At 40.0% G+C, this 16473-nt stretch overlaps 1 protein-coding gene across 2 annotated transcripts in view; it reads left to right on the forward strand.

Moving 5' to 3' along the window:
- Positions 1-16473, forward strand: part of crppa (CDP-L-ribitol pyrophosphorylase A) — a 268851-nt gene that overhangs the window by 60270 nt on the left and 192108 nt on the right. For both annotated transcript variants that reach the window (XM_033045548.1, XM_033045546.1), the window contains exons 6-7: positions 557-654; positions 11727-11816. In XM_033045548.1, the coding sequence (XP_032901439.1) occupies positions 557-654; positions 11727-11816 (188 nt within the window). The remainder of the gene's footprint in view (positions 1-556; positions 655-11726; positions 11817-16473) is intronic.

Genomic DNA, 16473 nt, shown 5'->3' on the forward strand with positions numbered 1-16473 from the left:
CATTAGGATGAACTATGTTAGGGGGATAGAAAACAGCAGAACTATGCTTGTGCTTTGAATTACATTCTCCAAAAGAATAAGGTAGAGAACAGGCATGGAAACAATGGGTGAAAACAGGTTTTTCATCTACAGTGCTGAAAGATTGGGTACCAGAAAATAAGGGGGAATGTTCTGTTAAGGAGAGAAATAAGTGGTCGCAGTGGCACAGAGGTAGAATTGCTGCCTTACCGTGAATGCAGTGCCGGAGACCTGTGTTCGATCCCGACTTTGTGTGCTGTCTGTACAGAGTTTGTACGTTCTCCCCATGACCTGCGTGGGTTTTCTCAGAGATCTTCGGTTTCCTCCCACACTCAAGATGTACTGGTTTGTAGGTTAATTGGCTTGGTTAATGTAAAAAAAAAAATTGGCCCTGGTGGGTGTAGGATAGTGTTAATGTGTGGGGATCACTGGTCGGCGTGGACCGAAAGGTCTGTTTCCGTGCTGTATCTCTAAAACTAAAAACTAAAAAAATAAGCCATTAAAATAAAACTTTGATGAATTTGTTTTCTCTACGTAGAAAGTCTTTCCAAGAGTGTTTGTATCATCGCTGGAATGCAAGAAGGGCAAATTCAATTAGGCATTTTATTACAAGAGGACTTACAACTGGTGATGAAGGTCAGTCAAGTATATTGATATCAGCATTTGTTTATTACTGTCACATTCCCAAGATACTGTGAAAATCTTTGTTTTGCTGGCTGTCCTGGCTAATCACACCTTGCATGAGTACAATCCAGCCATACACGAGTACCACTGCAAAAATGAGAAAGGAGACCGTGTGCAGAATATGCTCTTACAACGATGGAGAAATTGCAGATTTTTAAAAAAGTGCAAGGGCTACACCCACACAAGGTGGATTGGGAGTTAGAGATTACATATTTGGCTATTGAGAGGCTTGTTCAAAAAGTTTAAATTCCATTTGGAATATTTTGGAGGACCAAGACACCAAGAAACCAAGAACCAAGCGGGGAAGAACCTATACGATACAATTTATTTGTCATTTGGACCCCTTGAGGTCCAAACGAAACGAACCTGTTCCTGAATCTGGTGGTATGTGTTTTTAAAAGTTTGTACCGTCTGCCCAATGGGACTGGGGAACGTAGGGAATAACTGGAGTGGTCCTTGATTATGTTGACTGCTTTCCTGAGGCCGCATAAAGTATAGATTGAGTCATTGTGGGCTGATCGGTGTATGAGCAGGTTTTTGATCTGCATTTTGTGATGGATTGGCTGTGTCCACAACTCTGTGCAATTTCCTCAATCTTGAGCTGAACAACCAGGTTATGACATCCCGATAGGATGCTGTCGATGTTGCACCTGTAAAAATTGGTAAGTGTCATAGGATTTGTGCCAAATTTCCTCAGTCGAGGCGTTGAGGTGCTTTCTTTGCCACGGCATTAATGTTGTCCAGGCTGAAGTGTTGGTGATGTAATTATGCTCCTACAGTTTACCCCCTTAATCTAGTTCAGTAAAACACTGAGTCAAGCACTGGATCAACTATTTATTCTTCCCAAACACAAACAAACTTTCAATACAATACCCAACCAACCACGGGTCCGATCCTTGTCTCTACTCGTCCAAGCCCTTCAGCCTCGTATGAGCAGACACCTCCAGCAAGCCAGCACGGTCCCAAGTGCTCTCCCAGAAGATCGGCTCTCATCCATGTGGGGTTCATTCTTTTATAGGGCATCGGACCTGTGACGCGAAACTATATGTGTGTGTGTGGGGGGGGGGGGGGGGGGGGGGGGCAGCCTCTACAAGCAAATCACACATATCGATCATATTATACAGTTATAGACAGTTCCCTAACCCAATCACAAAACACCCCACTACATTGTTTCACAGAAGCTTCTAGATAGACGACAGTTAATCAAAGTAAAGAAACATTTTCCCAGGTTGTATAAACAATTTGAACAAGCCTTCACACTTTAACCAATCATCAGATAACAGCACAAATACTCTGCAACATAATTAACAATACCTTTTTACACCCCCCTCTATAACCAATCTTAATCATGCATTTGTAGACCTGCTCAGCTCTTCTGCAAAACCGTCATACATATTAACAAAAGGAAGGACATCTGGACCTCACCTTATCCTCAACTTCCATCTAGGGTCCAGACTCCTTGGAGCCGTGACTCCCAGCTTGCAATTTTCACAGAAAGAGGCCAAGCAGGCTCTGCAAATACAAAGATCCTCCATTTGTGACCTCTTTTATTTAGCCAATATTAACAGTGATATGTATGCCTAGCAACTTGAAGCTTTTTACCATCTCCACATCTGCACCATTGGGGCATGTCCTCCATCTGTGGCATGTCCTCCATCCTGCTTCCTTAAACTGTTGACCAGCTCCTTCATTCTGCTGACATTGAGGGAGAGGTTGTTGTCTTGACATCTTGGTATTAAGCTCTCTATTTTATTTCTGTACTCCACCTCATCATTGTTTGAGATGTGGCCCACTATGGTGGCATCTGCAAACCTTAAAACTAAGTTAGAGCAACATATGGCCACACAGTCGTGAATGTATAGGGAGTTTTGTAAGGAGCTGAGAACGCATCCTTACGGGGCACCAGCGTTGAGAACTGTGGCATAAAATAAGTTCCTACATACTGACTGACCTCCATGTTTGGGACAGACCTATCATTTATTTATTTGTCTCTCTACTCCACAATTTGAGATTTATGATAGAATAAATCACATGTGGTTAAAGTACACAGTGCCAGATTTTAATAAAGGCCATTTTTATACATTTTGATTTCACCATGTCGAAATTACAGCAGTGTTTATACATAGTACCCCCATTTCAGGGCACCATAATGTTTGGGACATGATGTTTGATAGTAGTCATGTTTAGTATTTTGTTGCATATCCTTTGCATTCAATGTCTGCTTGAAGTCTACGATTCATGATCAACATCACTTGCTGGGTGTCTTCTCCGGTGATGCTCTGCCAGGCCTGTATTGCAACCATATTTAGTGTATGCTTCTTTGGGGGGCTAGTCCCCTTCAGTTTTTCTCTTCAGCATATAAAATGCATGCTCAATTGGTTTCAGATCGGGTGATTGACTTGGCCACTCAAGAATTGACCATATTTTAGCATTGTTTTGCTGCAGAATGAACTGCCGGCCAATGACTTTTGAGGCATTTGTTTGAACTTGAGCAGATAGGATGTGTCTATACACTTCAGAATTCATTATGCCACTACCATCAACAGTTGTATCATCAATGAAGATAAGTGAGCCAGTACCTTCAGCAGCCATACATACCAAGGCCATAACACCACCCCCAACACGTGTTTCACAGATGAGGTGGTACTTGACTTGACTTGACTTGATGCTTTGGATCTTGGGCAGTTCCTTCTCTCCTCCATATGTTGCTCTTGCCATCACTCTGATATAAGTTAATCTTTGTCTAATCTGTTCACAAGAACTTTTTCCAGAACTGTGGTTGCTCTTTTAAGTACTTCTTGGCAAACTGTAACCTGGCCATCCTATTTTGCGGCTAACCAGTGGTTTGATTCTTGCAATGCAACCTCTGTAATTCTGTTCATGAAGTCTTCTGCGGACAATGGTCATTGACAAATCTACACCTGACTCCTGAAGAGTGTTTCTGATCTGTCGGCCAGGTGCTTTGGGGATTTATTTTATTAAAGAGAGAATTCTTCTGTCATCAGCTGGAGGTCTTCCTTGGCCTGCCAGTCCCTTTGCACTTAATAAGCTCACCAGTGCTCTCTTTCTTAATGATGTTCCAAATAGTTGATTTTGGTAAGCCTAAGGTTTGGCTGATGTCTCTAACAGTTTTATTTTTGTTTCTCAGTCTCATATTGGCTTCTTTGACTTTCATTGGCACAACTTTGGTCCTCATGTTGATAAACAGCGTTAACAATTTCCAAAGGTGATGGAAAGACTGGAGGAAAGACTAGGTACTGAGAGCTCACTTATACCTGCATTAAGGAGGCATTTAAACACACCTTAGCCTTTAAAAACACCTGTGAAGTCATGTGTTCCAAACATTATGGTGCCCTGAAGTGTGGGGACTATGTATAAACACTGCTGTAATTTCCACATGGAGAAATCAAAATGTATAAAAATGGCCTTTAACAATCTGACAATGTGCACTTGAACCACATGTGATTTTTTTTTTTCTATTACAAATCTCAAATTGTGGAGTACAGAGACAAATAAATAAATGATGGGTCTTTGTCCCAAACATTGTGGAGGGCACTGTATGTCATATTGTAGAACTTTAGTAAAGCATTTCCTATGAAAGTGATCCCATGACTTATTGAATAGGTCAGAAGAAGACTGATGACTACCATGTGAGTCAGCTGTTGGCATTTCACCAAGCATGCATTGCTCCTGAACTGAAGCAAGATTTTCAGTCAATAGCACTGCTAACCAAAAATGAAGGCAATGACAGAATGCCTATGAAACAGATTATTTGTTTAGTGTGTGTTTCACAGCCCTACCCGGGGACTCTTTGCTGCCTCTGCCGAGTGTTATTAAATGCTGTTCCTTGAGTTCTACACAAATACAAATCAGAGGAAAGAAAGTTTGATGTTATTCAGCCATTAGAGGGTTTGGTCCTTTGAGCGTACCATGACCTAATTCTCACTGGGTGGTTCCAACTATTGTCATATTAAACAATGGTACTTAGTCTGTAGTGTGCACCAAAGATCTTATAGCAGAGCTATAAGATCTTTGGTGTGCACCCAAGAACCCTTTCACTTCAAGAGTCATAGCTTAGTCTGGCTGGAGCACAGGAATTACAATGAATGCAGGCTGGAGCAAGTTGATATCAAGAAGGAAAACATGACACAGACATTTGAACTACAGGGAGTGTTAAAATCAATTATTGATCTCTTGACATGAGTTGTGTATTACTGTACGCAGTTAGAGTGAGCTAATTTGATAAATGGATCAGGTATTCAGAGATGCGGTGTAATCTGTGCAGGTGATCATGGAATGTTATGATTGCTATTCTACAGTAGGGATATGATTAAACAAGATAGAATGCAACGTCCACAAGGATTTTGTTTGGACCGTGGACTTTTGTTATGAGAGACTGGGTCGGCTGGAATTTTTTTCCTTGGAGCATAAGAGGCTCTGGGGTGATCTAATAGATAAACTGGATGGTCACAGTCATTTCTCTAGGGAAGGGGAGTCCAAAACTTGGGGATATAGATTTAAGATGATAGGGAAAAAAATTAAAAGAAGCTTTAGGGGGAAGTTTTTCACAGGGGTTGCTCTGTATTTGAATGAAGTGCCAGAGGAAGTGCTAGCATTTAGTACAATTATAACATTTAAAAGACAGTTGGACAAGTTCATGGACAAGAAGGGTTTGGAGGGATATGGGTCAAATGCAGGCAAATGGGACTAGCTCAGGAAGGCACCTTGAACAGCATGGATGGCTGGGCTGAAGGGCCTGGTTCAGCACTGCATAACTTGCGACTAAATTTGGATGCTGCTTTTTCTCCTGCAGAGCAAATGTGGTATTTTCCATAAATTACTCTGATTCAGTGTGGGCAAGTTGGGCCGAAGGGCCTGTTTCTACGCAGTATGACTTTGCATGACTATGTCTTGCATGACTATCATTGTTGAGAAAATCAGATACTGGTGATAAGACAGCAAATTAGTGTGAGGCGTCAGGTTCAGGAGTTTCCAATGACAGGTACTGGAGAACAATCAAGAATAAAACCTGTTCCATTTATTTCCTTTTAAGCATAGGCCGGCCCAAACATCAAATGTTAGACCTCCCATATGATTTATGCTATTAAACTGAGAGATACAAAGAGGTCAAAATGAAGATGATTTTTACATCCAAAATTGGAGCTGAAGTTTGAAGAGTTCTACCATCAAGCCATTGTGCAATATACCCTTTAGAAATACCCTTTATGTATCTCATAGAGCTTCTGAAAACTATTTTCAGCATTCTTGACTTCTAATGGTTTGTTCTATTAATGACAAAAATTACATAATTACTCTAAATAAACAGTTGCCAAAGCAAATGCAAATTACACAGCTCACAGGGTGTTGAATAATAGATGCTCAGGGTAAAGTTTGCCAGACCTGCCTGTAGCTTTTGTTAAAGCCAAGTGTTCATGAGTGATGTGGTCATTCAAGCACACAATATTCCAAGAACTGATTAGGGGATCTCCTTTTAGGCCTACAATTCACTTCCTGACCATCCATTATATTTTCAAATGTTTTGAGTAGTGCTACTTTGACCTTTGTACAGCGAGTGGAAGGCAGGTCGTGAAGTGCGTTTCCATGATGCAAAAAGGGTCAGAAATCCTGGCCCAATCTGTCAATATTTGTGTCAAAATGTCAAAGCTTATCAGCAACATCCCTGAAGAATTTTTACATTTTGCTTCCGCTTGCATTCTTTGTTTCCAGGCACTGACAGTTTTGATTTTGCATTTTAGTAGGAAGGCATCTGTGAAATGTGCATCAGATAAATTAATCTCAAATACACCTTTGAAACAGCCTTCCAGTCCCAATATGCCGAGCCAGTTTTGTTGTATCTTTCTCCCTCTTTGAAAATTTTAAAAATATATACAATTGCATTTGAGCTTGCTCCTTTATATTTGAAGTGATATTGTTTGTAGGTACTCTACAGTGATACACATTTTACCTCACATCTGGACATCCAGTCACTCGGACATAAAAAAAATAGATGCCTTTTAAGTCTAGTGCCTACTTCAAGCATTACTAAATTATGCAGTTGATTTACATCAGCTCTGATCTCAACTTTTAGCAAATGTGGACCGACCACTTTACAATTCACAATTCAGACAAAGATTAATATTTATGACATGCAACTGTCAAAAAAATAGAATCACTTAATTTTTTTAGAAACCTACGGCTTGCATCTAATATTAATTTATGGATTCTCCGACTTGGCCCTGTCACACAAAAGGAAGACCAATCCCCACAATCCAAAACTCCAATGAGGGTAAAATAATAATATTGCAGCAAACAATTTGTGGATGAATGGAGTTATCCCTAACAATTTGCAATAAATTTATCTTTCAAATTAGCACTGAAAATATCTAGCTGTCTGTATTGTTGAAATGTAAACTCTGAATAGGTGCAACAATTTCTGCTGTGCTGTCGACCATGACTATATCGAGTGTTACTAATGAAATGAGCATTCTTGGTCACACCTCAATGAGCATTAGCCTTTAGGACAAAGCAGTTGTGGAATAAAGCTCAAATTTTCAACCAGTGAATGTTACTTATTTGTAAAAAGAGATTGTTAATGTCACCTTAAAATTTACTTTAATTTTAGAAACTGCATGGAAAAAAGCAGATCGTAATCACCATCAAAATAGGAATGAAAAGAATGTCATGCTGAGAGAAATGCAGCCTTCGGTACTGCCAATCAAGCCTCAAGTGATCTTGATCTCGGGTTAAAATGCAGATACGCAATTCTATAGCAAGGCATAAAAGGTTAAATTACAATGATTGGCTACATTATGTTTTGGTCATGTAATCTTGAGGCCAGAGGATTGAAGAAAAATCAAATCAAATATTTCAAATTATAAAATTGTGGACTCTTCGGACAAAGATAAAAAGGCAGATTATTATCAGAGCGGGAAGACACGAGAAAGGAGTGAATTTCAGAGGGATCTAGGTGTTCTTTTGTATGAATCATGAAGTTAGTAGGCATATCCATCTGGTAGTTAAAAAAAACCATGTGGCGTTTTGGCCTTTGGAGTGGCGAAGGCCAGATCATTAGATCTATTTAAAGTGGAGATAGATAAATATTTAAAAGATCAAAGAATGTAGGAATATGGGGAACCAGCATGGAAGAGGAGCTGAGGCCTGCATAGCTCACCTATGATCATATTAAATGGCGGGACAGGTTTGAGAGGCCTTGTGGTTGACGCCTTCTACTGTGTATAGCATGTCAAGTCAGAATATATTCAGTACCTTTTGCTAAAATTTTAAAATCACAAAATTTTACTCAACTAACTTTTACTAAAATTAACAGTGCAAATTAACAAAATCATAAAATGTCTTCCGAAGCACGAAGGTCAACTTCAGAAGATGAGTGTGTAAAAGCACAGAAGCTATGTAAGATGTATAACACCTTGTCCTCCCGCATTTCCTATAAGTGTCTTCAAGTTTTTTTTTTAGAACAATGGCACACCTGAACAGCAGCAACTGGGAATACCTGCTAGTGTCGAGCTCTGATTTCATTGACAACAAGGAGTGAGGTAGAATACGCTGGGTTGTTTTGTTCTGAAACTCTTACTTGAAATACTGTTAATACAGAGTTAGTGTGTGAATCATGGCCATTTCTGGAATATTTCATATTACTCTGAAAATCTGAGCCAGCACCAGCTGGCATTTCAAAAACAGTGTTCACATTTCAGGCCGAAGACTCATCAGAATCCATCTTTGACCTGAAATGGTAACTCTGTTTCTCTTTCCATGGATGCTGTCTTTACAGTTTTCTGTTCTTGTTTCCAATTTTCAACATGTGGAATTGTTCATTACGTGTTGGTGTGACACACTATATATAGTGCTGATGTGATTCTGGCATTAAAGGTAGTTTCTTCTCCTCATCCTTGCTGGTGTATGGGTGCCCTGGTATTAACCACCTGATGCTTCATGGAGATCCTTTGTTCTGGAGTGAACCTTAACAAATCTGGATAGATTATTTGCGGAACTGGAGCAGAGCCTTTGGTGCTGTCAAGTGGATTCAGAATGACTTTTCCGGCAGTTAAGTCCCCTGCCGACCCTCACCACTGGTCTCTGTTCCTATCCCACAGCCTTAACAACTCCGCAGTGAACCTTAAGTGGTTAAGCTTCAACTTATATAACTAGGTGAGATATGACAAAAATAAAAATATATTTTGCCCTTGTAAGATGCTGTTTTAAAACATTTCTGAAGCATGATTTATGATCAATGTGTTTTAAATAATATGCTTCCAAATAGGGACATGAATATCACCCGGGCACTTAGCAGCAGCTTTATTTGGTTAGCCTGTTTGTTGTGTTAATGGTATGTGTAAATGCAGTTGTGCCGAGTGATTGGTCTCCTTGCCGCAGATTTTTAATGTTGAATCATGCATGAAGCAATTGACTTGTCCCTTCAAGTTATTTTAAAGTTGTTTTCATGCAAAGTTACTTCTTCAGAAAATTAGATAACTGTTTGACTTTGGTCAGTTAGGGAAGGCCAAATGAAAGACCACCACTTCCAGTTCTTCTGTTACACAACACCAAGCAGGGTGTTATTAACTCAATGCTGGAAACAATAGGCAATGGGTCAAGTAATTATATTGGAGTTTATATTGCAGTCCATAGTCATTGAGTCATACAGCACAGAAACAGGCCCTTTAACCTAACTTGTCCATGCTGACCAAGATGTTGATTTGAGCTTGCCCCATTTGCCTGCATTTAGCCCAAGGTTTTTCCTTTCCACATATCTGTCCAAATGTCTATTAAACATTGTACCCCCCTCTACAGCTTCATCTGGTAGCTTGTTCCATATACCCACCATCCTTTCTTGAAGAAATAACCCCTCGGATACCTTTTAAATCATACCCCTCTCACCTTAAAACCCATGTCCATTCGTTTTAGACGTTCTACCATGGGGTAAAAAAGACTGTGACTATCCACCTTCTCTATGCTGCTCATGATTTTACATACCTTAAAGGTCACCCTTCTGCTTCCTATGCTCCAACAAAATAAGTCCCAGACTCTCACTGTCAGGGCCCCAACAATTTCTTCCCTGACTTCACACAATGTTGTTGGATACACAATCAGGTTCTGGGGATTTATCCACCTAAATATGCCTTAAGACTGCCAGCACCTCCTGTGTTGTAATGTTGATATATACCATACACCACTCTTCATTTCTTTTCATTCTTTAGCTTTCATGACCTTCTCCATGGTAAACACAGATGAGACATGTTTATTTCACTCCTTGCCCATCCCCTACAGTTCCATTCCATTGGTGAGACCACACCTGGAGTATTGCGTACAGTTTTGGTCTCCAAATCTGAGGAAGGACATTATTGCCATAGAGGGAGTGCAGAGAAGGTTCACCAGACTGATTCCTGGGATGTCAGGACTGTCTTATGAAGAAAGACTGGATAGACTTGGTTTATACTCTCTAGAATTTAGGAGATTGAGAGGGGATCTTATAGAAACTTACAAAATTCTTAAGGGGTTGGACAGGCTAGATGCAGGAAGATTGCTCCCGATGTTGGGGAAGTCCAGGACAAGGGGTCACAGCTTAAGGATAAGGGGGAAACCCTTTAAAACCGAGATGAGAAGAACTTTTTTCACACAGAGAGTGGTGAATCTCTGGAACTCTCTGCCACAGAGGGTAGTCGAGGCCAGTTCATTGGCTATATTTAATAGGGAGTTAGATGTGGCCCTTGTGGCTAAGGGGATCAGAGGGTATGGAGAGAAGGCAGGTACGGGATACTGAGTTGGATGATCAGCCATGATCATATTGAATGGCGGTGCAGGCTCGAAGGGCCGAATGGCCTACTCCTGCACCTAATTTCTATGTTTTTATGTTTCTATAAGCAAGCATGTTAATCCTCATGAGAGTCTTCTCTCCCTTTGTTTCTTCTTGCTCTGAATATACTAGTAGAATCCATTAGGATTTCTCCTTTACCTTATTTACCAAAGCATTCTTGTGTCCCTAGATTTAGGTTTGTTATTGTCTCGTGAACTGAGGTACAATGAAAAGCTTTGTTTTACATGATATCCAGCTTAGTCAGATATTATACATCAATACAATCAAGTCAAACACAAATGTAATAGATATAGCAAAGCGGAAGATACAGAGTGCAGAATGTAGTTTTCAGCATTTGTAGCGCACCAGCTTCATCTACAAAAACAAATCTTTTTTTTTGCCCTCCTGATTTCCTCTTAAGTGTATTCTGACATCTCTTCCATTCCTCAAGGGATTTGCTTGATCCCAGCTGCCTATACATGACATTTGCCTCCTTTTTTTCAATATCTCTCGTCAACCACGACTTCCTAAACGTGCCAGCTATTACTTTTACTCTAACAGCTATTCCAATCTCACCTTTAATAATCTTCCTGGAAACCTGGAAACAACATCTCGCAGTTGACCTCTGCAGATTCCTGTCTAATAGCATCAAAATAAGCCTTGTCTCAATTTAGGAGTGGTTGACACAAAGGAGGAAAGCTTTCACCACTTGTTTTTTCACTTTTCCATAGTGTAGATAGTATAGATAATCCAGAGTGTTGGGGAAATAATGGCTAATGGAATTTAATGCCGATAATTATAAGATAATGCATTTGGGGAGTTACAACAAGACAAGTGAATGTACCAAGAAATTGAGGCTATTTAAAATGTGGAAGAACAATGGTATCTTAGAATACATAAATCCTTTAAGATAGCAAGACAGGTGACTAAGGTGAATTGATGTGCATAACATTGTGCACTATTTCAATAGATTAAATGGGAATACTAGTGCATTTCATAATATTTGGTTTTGGATTTATCAATTTTCCCTGTTTATCAATTTTGTACTAAACATGCTGCATTTTCTTAGACTTTTTAGACTTTCTTAGACTTTGCTTTTATATAAAATTTATTTTATATAAAATTATTGGCTTTAAGTACTTGCATAAGCTTCATTTTAACATAAATAAAGTCTGCATTGCAGTGATGTTTTTTTATCTTTCTCTGCTTGCAGGTAGATTTGTTGAAATGGTCGTTGAGTAAAGAGAGCAGCTGTGTTCAGGCCATCACCTCAAAACAACATTATAACTTTATTTACATCAATGTGAGTATGCAGTACATTTCTGTAATACGTGTGCTTTATGTTCCCTTTATTTTATCCAGCAAATGATTACTGAAGAAGGGTCTCGACCCGAAACGTCTCCCATTCCTTCTCTCCAGAGATGCTGCCTGTCCCGCTGAGTTACTCCAGCATTTTGTGTCTAACTTCAGAGACAGTGATCCGTCCATGGTCAAAACTTCTATGTTGCACTTTTTGGTTTATAATAATTTCAGATTAGCATTGTCAAGCTAGATACCATAGTTCCTGCTTCCAACAAATAGAGATTATAGATGGAGGTAGATATATGCTTCTAACTGGGATTATTATTTATTAGTTATTGACCTAAATTGCTTTCTGTCTGGTGCTTTTGCAGAGAGATTTATGTGTATCTGGATGTGCAATGCAAAATTTTAAATAATTTAGAATTGATTTGGAAGCTTCTGGCAACGGAGTATCACAGCACATAACATCAGAGAAAATTATTTGTGGTTTGTGTTTGCAGAACTTAATCATATATCACTGTTGGTAAATGATCCTATGGTTACCAATATGGCCTGAAATCCCTCGGCTCCTAAAACTGCATCCAATTTGCATGTCCACATTTTTAACACCATTCATCTGTATCTGATGATCTTCTTTGGAATTTGATCTCTGTTTATTCTTGGCAGTCACCTTTGAAGATGTGGTCTCCACATCTGCAGGTATTTACACCATGCTCCTAAATGTACTACTTCTGAACTGAAATCTGGAATAAAAGCTGAAAATGCTGGAATCACTCAGCAGGTCAGGCAGCCACTGTGGAAACTGAACATGTTTAATGCTTCGCTTGGAAAACCTTTTGTCACAGATGCTGCCTGAGTTGCTGAGTGTTTCCAGCTTTTATTATGTTTTATTTAGTTCTTGTCTGATTCAAGGAGAGCAATTTATTTTGTTCTGCTACTGCCCAGGATATATCCACCCCATCATTTTAACATTAGCAACAAAAATATATCTGCAGTCCCTCTGTCAAAATATTGCTTTTTTTTAAACTAATTTTGACGTAAACCAATATAGTGAACTAAAGTAGAGTTGTTCTCTACTTCTCCACTTTGTGCCAAACATGTCTCTTTTTTTAATTTAGAGCTTTTGGAACTCAGCTGCATTCAATTCATCTCAATTCAATTCAATTCAATTCACATTATCATTGAGTTGTCAATGTGAATTCCTGAAGCATATCCAAATAACAGCACTCATCCAATGCATGTCTAAAGTTTCCTTTATTTCCAGTGGAAGGGTGGAACACCGTGTTTTGGCACCAATTTATCCCTGTGCCCTGCAGGCAGTGTTTGAAGTGGAGAACAAACCAGACATTGTATGTGTGGGAAGGAACTGCAGATGCTGGTTTACACCGAAGATAGACACAAAATGCTGAGTTACTCAGCGGGACAGGCAGCATCTCTGGAGAGAAGGAGATGCCACCTGCCCTGCTGAGTTTCTCCAGCATTTTGTGTCTAACTCCAGTCATTGTAAGCTTTGCACGGGAGTGAGATACTCCTCGTGCAGGTGCAGGAAGGAGGTCTAGCGGCCAGTCATCCTTACAGGTTCACTGGCCCTGCACTGACACCACAAGTCAATTGAACTTAAGATGTGCTGCCCCTCCATCTACTCCTTTAAGTCGAGACTTAAAACTCATCTCTACTCCCAAGCCTTTCTTGACGTCCTGTGAGCGAGGGCAATATGTATGTAGTGATGTTTGTATTTAATCTATGAACCGCTGTTGTTTGTTATACTATTCTTATACCAAAGTAAAGCACTTTGGTCAACGAGAGTTGCTTTGTAAATGTGCTATATAAATAAAAGTGACGACTTGACTTGACATGGTGGCCGATTAGGAAAAGGGGAGATGCAACGAGACCTGGGTGTCATGGTACACCAGTCATTGAAAGTAGGCATGCAGGTGCAGCAGGCAGTGAAGAATGCGAATGGTATGTTAGCATTCATAGCAAAAGGATTTGAGTATAGGAGCAGGGAGTTTCTACTGCAGTTGTACAGGGTCTTGGTGAGACCACACCTGGAGTATTACGTACAGTTTTGGTCTCCTAATCTGAGGAAAGACATTCTTGCCATAGAGGGAGTACAGAGAAGGTTCACCAGACTGATTCCTGGGATGTCAGGACTTTCATATGAAGAAAGACTGGATAGACTCGGCTTGTACTCACTAGAATTTAGAAGATTGGGAGGGGATCTTATAGAAACTTACAAAATTCTTAAGGGGTTGGACTGGCTAGATGCAGGAAGATTGTTCCCGACGTTGGGGAAGTCCAGAAAAAGAGGTCACAGTTTAAGGATAAGGGGGAAATCTTTTAGGACCGAGATGAGAAAAACATTTTTCACACAGAGAGTGGTGAATCTCTGGAATTCTCTGCCACAGAAGGTAGTTGAGGCCAGTTCATTGGCTATATTTAAGAGGGAGTTAGATGTGGCCCTTGTGGCTAAAGGTATGGAGAGAAGGCAGATACAGGATACTGAGTTGGATGATCAGCCATGATCATATTGAATGGCGGTGCAGGCTCGAAGGGCCGAATGGCCTACTCCTGCACCTATTTTCTATGTTTTTATGTTTCTATGTGCTAAGACCACCAGAAGAAGAATCAGCTTATCAAGAATAAGTTCTTCCCAGCAACCATCAGACACCACAAAACACAAAACTAACGTATGAACGGTTGACTGAATGGTCACATTAAGCACATCAGGCTTTTATTGCAATAGTATTGAATGTTTTTTTGTTTATTATATGTTATCTATGAGTATTGTGTTAACAGGCCTGTGTCAGGGGCTGCAAGTGAAAATGTAATTGTGCCGTTGTTGGTACATGTGACAATGAAATACCCTTGACTCTTTAAGAGATCTATAGCTCAGATGCTGGTAGTCCAAAGTTAGAGGCTGCAACAAAGTAGTTAAAGAAAATGGCACAATAGTAGAGTAATCAACTGCAGATGCTAGAACTTTAACAAAAATAGAGGCAAATGCTGGTATTACAGTGTCTCCAACTGGAAAGGCTTGGTGATTAATGTACACTTGCCATATACTGGCACCGGTCCATATAGAATTAAACTATATTCCGTCTGACAAGGAATGTGAAGCTTGGGCTGAAAGGTGAGCTAAGCAGTTAAAAGTAAGGCCTTCCTAGTAAGCGCACACATCAAAACATAGGTCCAGGAACCAGAAGAGAATGACAGTGTTTCAAACCTGGGCCAGTTCTTGAGTTTAGATACTGAGTGGAGGAGATAGCGACTGACAAAACACATTATATTGGGTGAAGCTTGCCAGCTGAATCTCTGCGTGGCTTAGGCAAGCTCAGAAGAATAGGAAGAAAGTTGGACAGCATGGAGACTTACCAACAAGATGAAGATGGGTCTGGACTGGAAATCTGTGGAAGAAGTAGGGAGAGCAGTTGAGGCAAAAGCAAGAAGTTAGAAACAGTTGAAAAGGTGGAACATATACAATTCTCCTTCCCATTCCTACACAGATCTTTCTGTCCTCGGTCTCCTCCATTGTCAGAGTGAGTCTAAACACAAATTGGAGGATCTAATATTTTCCTTGGGCAGCTCAGTGGTATGAATTTTCATTTCTCTCATCAGGCATCCCTAGCATTTTTTAAATTCTCTCTCTCTCTCTCTCTCTCTCTCTCTCTCTCTCTATTTCTCTATCTCTCTCTCTCTTTTCATGCACGAGCCATATCCCTTCATTCCCTGCATATCCACACCTTTTTAAACCCTCTTAAACTCCACTGTCTTGTCTGCATGGCAACAAGAGGAAGTGTAGTTTGGAAAGAGAACTAAGTAAGGGCAACTCTTTTGAAACTGTGGTGGTGAGAATTGATGAAGAGGGAAAAACATCTACACATATTCTGAGGATTCTCTGCAGATATATTTTATCTAGGCAGTTCTGTGATCCATGGGAATGATGCTTCGGGATTGCTCTGGTGATTCTGCCATATCCCTATAGAAATGATGCTGAAAATATTCCAGCTGTGTTGTAAAAAAGATCTAGAGGTTTACAGAACTAAGCCTGAGACTCGCATTATTGACCGGTAGGAGATTCTAAGAAGATGCCAATGGAGACACCAAAATCACTGATTCAAAACTTTCAGGAAAGGCCCACTTCCATTGAAAACAATAGGAAAATCAAAAAGATGTTATGAAGATAGACACAAAAAGATAGAGTAATGCAGCGGGACAGGCAGCATCTCTGGAGGGAAGGAATGGATGACGTTTTGGGTCGAGACCCTTCTTTAGTAACTCCAGCTGAGTTACTCCAGATTTTTATGTCTATCTCCGGTTTAAACCAGCATCTGCAGTTCCTTCCTACACAAGATGTTATGAAGGGCAAGAAATTAAAAAAAAAGTACAAAAATAAGGTTTGTTTTCTAACAAAACAATAAACATAAATTAAATGTGGTTAATAAATGATGAAAGAACGGAAACAGAAATCCCTTCCCGCACGAGATGTCTGGATGATGCCTGAAACTAGGCACATGATGGGAGGTCGTGATCGCAGCTTGCAAGCTTATATTGGTAAAAATTTAGTACAAATGCAGATGTGGGAATTGTAATGGGAATAAGATAACTTGAGTGTGATAAAATATGACAAGTAGAAGTCAAGTGGTGCAGTCAAAAAT

Source organism: Amblyraja radiata, chromosome 2 (assembly GCF_010909765.2).
Source record: "Amblyraja radiata isolate CabotCenter1 chromosome 2, sAmbRad1.1.pri, whole genome shotgun sequence".
NCBI classification, from domain to species: domain Eukaryota; kingdom Metazoa; phylum Chordata; class Chondrichthyes; order Rajiformes; family Rajidae; genus Amblyraja; species Amblyraja radiata.